The sequence below is a fragment of the Sceloporus occidentalis genome, unplaced genomic scaffold (genome assembly GCF_023333645.1).
Source record: "Sceloporus occidentalis isolate IW3139 unplaced genomic scaffold, rSceOcc1.0.p SCAF_202, whole genome shotgun sequence".
NCBI classification, from domain to species: domain Eukaryota; kingdom Metazoa; phylum Chordata; class Lepidosauria; order Squamata; family Phrynosomatidae; genus Sceloporus; species Sceloporus occidentalis.
Genome location: NW_028317182.1, coordinates 102,455 through 108,904, shown reverse-complemented (window position 1 = coordinate 108,904; position 6,450 = coordinate 102,455). Strand labels below are relative to the sequence as shown.

Sequence of the window (6,450 nt, the reverse complement as noted above, 5' to 3'; positions counted from 1 at the left end):
TTATCAATATCCCAGCAATATATTGTTTATTATATTGTATATTATATTGAAAGAATTTGAGACAAACTGAATCTCAAAGGCAGTAGCTTTTTTCTTGCTAACAGAATTTAAAGTTCATTTCCTGGACTAAATTCTGAGGTTATCAAATAATTTTGGGATGCATCATATGCTCCCCCCCCCCTTTTTTTTTTTTTGTATTAGTCATTCTCTGAATGAAGGCTATTTTCTATTGCAGGTGACCTTTGCGGATGTGGCAGTACATTTCACTGAGGAAGAATGGAAACTGTTGACAAAGAAGCAGAAACATATGTACAATTATGTGATGATCGAGAATTATGAGAATGTGGCTTTTGTGGGTAAGGAAGCTGAATTCATTGCTCTTCCTATAAAGACTGAGGGCCCTTTCATACTACATTATCATGGCACTATGATTCCACTTTAGAATCATAGATTCATAGAGCTGGAATAGACCACAAAGACCATCTGGTTCAACCCCTTGCCATGCAGGAATACTCATTGAAAGCATCCCCGGCAGATGGCAACCTAGCCTTTGTTTAAAGACCTTTAAAGCCTTTCAAAGAAGAAGTGCTTTAGAAATTAATAATAATAATAATAATAACAACAACAACAACAACAACAACAACAACAACAACCATAATGAGACACCACCATGCTCTGAGGGAGGATATTCCACTGTTGAATAGCTCTTACTGTCAGGAAGTTCTTCCTAATATTTTGGTGGAACCTTTTTTCCCTGTGCCTTGCTTCCATTGTTCCGTGTCCTTTGCTCTAGAGCAGCAGAAAGCAAGCTTGCTCCCTCCTCAGTATATCTTCAAATATTTAAACAGGGTTATCATATCCACTCTTTAACCTTTTCTTCTCCAGGCTAAACATTTCCAGCTCCCTAAACCACTCCTCATAAGGCTTGATGGTTACCAGACCCTTCACCATTTTCATTGCTCTCCTTTGGATACACTCCAGCTTCTGAACATTTATTTTGAATTGTGGTGACCAGAAGTGGACACAGTATTCCAAGTGGGCCCTGATGAAAGCAGAATAGAGTTGCACTAATACTTACCTTAAGAGTTGAAAAACTATAAGGGCCATCCAGTCCAACCCCCTGCCATAACACTATACTCGCATTGATGTAGACTAGGATCACATTGGTCTTTTTAGCTGCTGCATCACACTGTTGGCCCATGTTCAACTTGTGGTCTGCTAAGAATCCTAGATCCCTTTCATGCGTAGTTTAATTGTGATAGCAACATCCTGTAGAATATTTGAATTTGTACTTTAGTGAGGCACTATTGCTCTCCATTGTCTAGGGATTCTAAATATCATATCTTAAACTGGCAATTCTAGGATTTTGTGGGAAGGAACCATGGAGAAAAATGTTTTTTTGGCTCCAAATGCTCCTCAGCCCATCCCTGACCAGGTTTGCTGCCTTTCTTGGTGCCTCCTACAGCGTTTTGAGACTCTGGAGAGGTTTCTTGTGTAAAATGGCTCCCTTGACCCTGCAATGGCTCAGAGAACAGGGGCAAAGGGGATGCTGTCGGATATTGAGGGGCAAAATATTATTTATCATCCCCCAGGGAATACCATGTGGGGGTGCCCTTGAGATCCCCTGGATGGCAATGTGACCACACACCCATCAACAACAGTAGTCCATCCCTGTCTTAGAGACGTTTTAAGGCTGCTCTCTGGCACTTGACCCTCACCAAAATTGGAGTCCAGGTCCCAATCCCCCTTGCTCTGCCTTTCCCAATTAGTTATTTGTATATTGATTATCCTTCCTTTCTCAACAAATGGGCCTCAAAGTGTCCCTTTTATGCATCACACACACTCTGTGGGTGTATTTCCGTCTGTGATAGAGAGAAGGAGGGAATGTGAAAAACAGAAAGGCAGGGAACAGATGGTGAAGGTGAGATGCTGAAGCAGTGCAGATGGGCAAGAGGGAAGGTTGGAGAGCAGAGGGAGAAAGGGAAGGGGATCAGGCCTCTGGGATCCAGGAGGGGAAGGCAGGACGAAAGTCAGGATCGCCTAGCTCTGTGCGGAGAGGAAGGGACCTCTGGGAAGGGCCAGGAGAGGGGCCTTGGGGATTGGGAGGCAGCCACCACTTAAAGATTTTAAGGACTGGATTGAGTGAACTGGTGAGAACAAGGCTCAGGCCCTTGTTTTCAGACATATTAAGGGGCTCCATTTAGCAGTTATCAACAATGTCTATGAAGAGAGGAAAGGCGACACAAAAGTTCCCTTTTCTCTAATGTTTTTGTCCAACCTGAGTTTGCTTAGCTCCATGGTTGATTCCAGAGGCCCTTTGTTACCCAAAATGCTGGAGTTTGGTAAGGACACCCGCAAGTGTGATGCTTTTAGGGAAGTTTGGTACGTAGCTGTAAAGAGAGGTATAGTTTGGTTGGGACAAGAGTGACCTCGGGATTCAGCCCAACTATACCAGGCCCGGAAGCACACAGAACTCCAAAGGCATTTGAAATAGGTTTTATCTTTTATTTAGGGGAAAAGAAACACACACACATGTAAGGGTTCACACACATGCACAAGAACTAGATAACATGTGGGAGTGGTCAAGAGATGTAAGACTTTCATAATGGTAATACTTTACATAGGCGGATCTGGATTCCAATTGCTGAGGGTTTCATATGGGAAGAGAAGTCAGGAGCTGCTGCGACAAGTGGGGTTGCCGAGTGCATTGAGGTGCTTAGCCATGTAAACCAACAGACTGTGTGTCTGTGATTGGACTGGCATCAAAGAACAGCCATCCAGGGCAGATATTTATACTGTAATTGTTGCTTGGGAGCAGAAACTGAGTGTCCAAAAAGGTTTAAATCACTTTAGAATGTTTCCTGGGTGGAAGAATGGTCTGAAACCAAATTGAATGCAATGGGTGCTTGATGGAAATATCTCAGACAAAAGCGATTAGCACACTGGCTCTCAGATCCATCTTGGCTCAACAATAACATAACAGAGTCGGAAGCAAATATCCAGATATAGATATTGGCAATGCACTGACCACTTTTCACACTGAAAAATAAGTCACAAACACAGTTGATTTCATCAAAATCCTTGGAGATTCTCTCTCTTGAGTTGCAAAATATTACAAATATTTGCAAGCTCTCCTCCTCGACTTCCATCAACTTCACCATCTCTTGTACACACAACACCAATTCAATACATACCAATCCGCATGTGAGCTGTATACTGTATTGGTTGTGAGTCATCTCCTGGTGTCAAACAGCATGAAGGGACCTCTGCAGTTAGCTTGCATCATGCCTTGGGCTCTGACTCAGGACTCTATGGCAGTCTCACAGGATATGATGCTACCTGGCAATCAAAGTATTTTTGCACATGGTTAATGGAATATTTTTTTCAAAAGTCCTTTGTATGAATATCTCCTTCCAGTGATTCCCTTAAGGTAGACCCCATTCTTTGCTAGCTCCTATGAGTAAGGATGCAACGGTTAAATGGATTTAGGGGCATAAGCAGCAGGGTCATGCTTGGGTTACTCACAGCAACTTTATTAATTTAATCTATAATAAGGAGGGGTTAATCATGGGGTAACACCCTCCTCTCTTTACTCTGATTTCCATTCTCATCTGTCATTGTTCTTCTTTACAGAAAAACATTTGAGTCATGAGAGAGTCTACACAGGAAAGAAGTCACATAAATGCCAGCACTGTGGGAAACATTTTGCTTACAAGTCAGTCCTTGTCATGCATCAGAGAGTCCACACGGGAGAGACACCATACAAATGCCAGCATTGTGGGAAATATTTTTCTTGGAAGTCACACCTACTGAGACATCAGAGAGTCCACACCGGACAGAAGCCATACAAATGCCAGCATTGTGAGAAATGTTTTTCTTTGAAGGCAGACTTAGTGAGACATCAGAGAGTCCACACAGGAGAGAAGCCATACAAATGCCAGTGTTGTGGGAAATGTTTTTCTTTGAAGTCAAACCTAGTGATACATCAGAGAATCCACACAGGAGAGAAGCCATACAAATGCCAGCATTGTGGGAAATGTTTTGCCTACAAGTCAGTCCTTGTCATGCATCGGAGAATCCAAACAGGACAGAAGCCATACAAATGCCAGCATTGTGAGAAATGTTTTTCTTTGAAGTCAAACCTAGTGAAACACCAGAGAGTCCACACAGGAGAGAAGCCATACAAATGCCAGCATTGTGGGAAATGTTTTTCTCGGAAGTCAAACCTAGAGACACATCAGAGAGTCCACACAGGAGAGAAGCTACACAAATCCCAGTAGTGAACTAATTATTTTTGTCAATAAGAAATACAAAAAATATCTTTTCCATCCAGTGGTGCTAAGTAAAGGTCCTTGTGATTTTGCTTGTAAGGTTTGTCTGTCCATATGTCTGTTTATCTTTTAAAGTAGTATTTTGTTAGATTTAGATTTTAATTGCTGTTAGTATAGATAATTGCTTTAGTTTATAAATTTGGCTGGGGTGTGTGGGTCGTGGTATAGGTTAGGTAGATGGGGGCTGGGATTTGCTACAGCTGGATAGAATACTTAAGGGAATGATAGCTTTTGCAATGTGTAGGATGTTGACTGAAGAAAGTTGGAGGACGGTATTAACAGAAAGGGATAGTTTGTGGGAATGGGAAAGGGGGCCTTGTTACCTGTGGGGCATAAATTGAGGGAACTGGAGGTGGGGCTAGGTTTGGAAAAGGGTGATGTTTTTAGTTTTGGGGTTTTAATGTATTGTTTGTATTGAAGTGGGCATTTCTGATTTAAACACTGAATTTCTATGTGTTCTGAATAAAGTTCTTTGCTGTTTCAACACACTGGACTCTTTGATGCACAGAAGCTTTGAACTTGCCCAAACTCACCCTTTCTTCTCTTCTCAGTCCTGAGCTCCATTCCCAGCCATAAGAGCAGCAGGGGCAAACACCCGCCCACCCACCCACACAAATATACATTATACGCAGAGAGAGCTATATTTCAAAACTAGACCATTCCTTTCTTGCCTTTCCCTCCTGAGTCCAGCTCTGCACCTTGGGCTGCATTGCAGGTTCCTCAAAGAAAGAAAGGAGCGAAGGAAGGGGAGGCTGCTGAACCCCCAGCGCATACCTTCCTTTCTCGCAAAGGCCGCCAGCAGAATAAGAAGCAGCATCTAGGCCCTGGCAATCCCTGCGCATGCTGAGGAAGGGACTGTGAGGCCATATGCGCACGCGCAGTCTCAGCTCCTGAAGCCATTGCTGGCCTCACAGGAGGGAGGGAAGGGGGAGAGCCCTCATTCATTCACAGGAATGGCTGGAGGGTCTTCTGGGGGGCCCTTTGGGGGTTATAAGAAGGAAGGAAGCCCTTCTTCTCCCCCCAAAGAAAGGCAAGGGACCTGCCAGGCCTCCTCTCCCTCTTTCCTTCCCTGCCCCCTCCTCAGGGGATTCCTTGGGGCCCACGTACTTGTGGGGTTATTATGAGAAGAGAAGGCAGGGGGGACCCTTGGAGAGAGAAATGGCCATGGAGGGGAAGGGGCTCCAAAGGAAAAAGGGGCTTTGAGGAGCCCCTTCCCTCCTGGAAAGTGGGGCAGAGGAGAGACCATCCCTTCTGATGCCTCATTTGGGGAAGGGTTTTGTGCCAAATAGAAAGCATAACAGAGGATAGGGTTCAATAGCACTGGAAACAACATTTTCCGGGTGAGGGGAGTTTTCTCTGGAGTCCTGGGGGGAGGGGGCTTTGGGGGGGGGAAGAGAAGAGCCAAACTTTAGGTCAACGCCAAGAGGAGGGAGACAGGGGAACCTCAAAGCTCTGGCAATCCCCTGGAAACCTGGGAACTAGGTTTAGAGGTCCTCCCTTCATTCCAAATGCCACTGCCCTGGTCTTGAAGGGAGAGAAGAACCAGAAGTACCTGCTTGACTTGATCCTCTTCCCCACTGCCATTCCCTTCTCTTTTGTGTTGTGTCTTTTTAGATAGTTAGATGAGGGGCAGGGAATTGTCTAATTTACTATCTGTAAGCTGCCCTGGGATCCTTTGTGGCTGAAGAGAAAATAATAAATACTTTAAATAAATAAGTATAGAAGCAACAATTCCCAAATTACTGTGTTATAGCATTAGCAATATAGAATGTACACTTCTGTACCACTTGTCAGTGCACTTAGCACTCCCTAATGGTTTACAACCTGTAAGCCAATTGCCCCCAACAAGCTGGCTACTCCTTTTACTGACCTATGAAAGGATGGAAGGCTGAGTGGACCTTGGAGCCTTGCCTGGGATCGAACTCACAACCGTGGCTGCAGCACTGACATTTAACCACTGCGCCACCAGTGCCCCAGGTTCTCCAACATCTTCTGGTCTAGACAATTCACCATCTCCCTTCCTTTCTTCTCTGCGTGGCTAATGTAGTATTTCATTGTTGTATTACCTTTAAGCAAAATAACCAGAGTGCAATATTGCTGCAAACTTCATTTAATTCCA

General features: G+C 44.2%; 1 protein-coding gene across 1 annotated transcript; it reads left to right on the top strand.

The window, feature by feature from the left end:
* Positions 1–267: 267 nt before the first annotated feature.
* On the top strand, positions 268–4,977 carry LOC149278056 (uncharacterized). The gene is made up of 2 exons (XM_089502418.1): positions 268–356; positions 3,634–4,977. Exons 1-2 carry the CDS (start codon positions 308–310, stop codon positions 4,278–4,280), a joined length of 696 nt encoding a protein of 231 aa, XP_089358544.1. The 5' UTR covers positions 268–307; the 3' UTR covers positions 4,281–4,977.
* The last annotated feature ends 1,473 nt before the right edge of the window (positions 4,978–6,450 follow it).

Coding starts and splice junctions, on each gene's coding strand:
- LOC149278056 (XM_089502418.1), top strand. CDS start 308: ATGTACAATTATGTGATGATCGAGAATTATGAGAATGTGGCTTTTGTG. Junction 357..3,633: donor TGAGAATGTGGCTTTTGTGG/GTAAGGAAGCTG, acceptor TCTTCTTTACAG/AAAAACATTTGAGTCATGAG.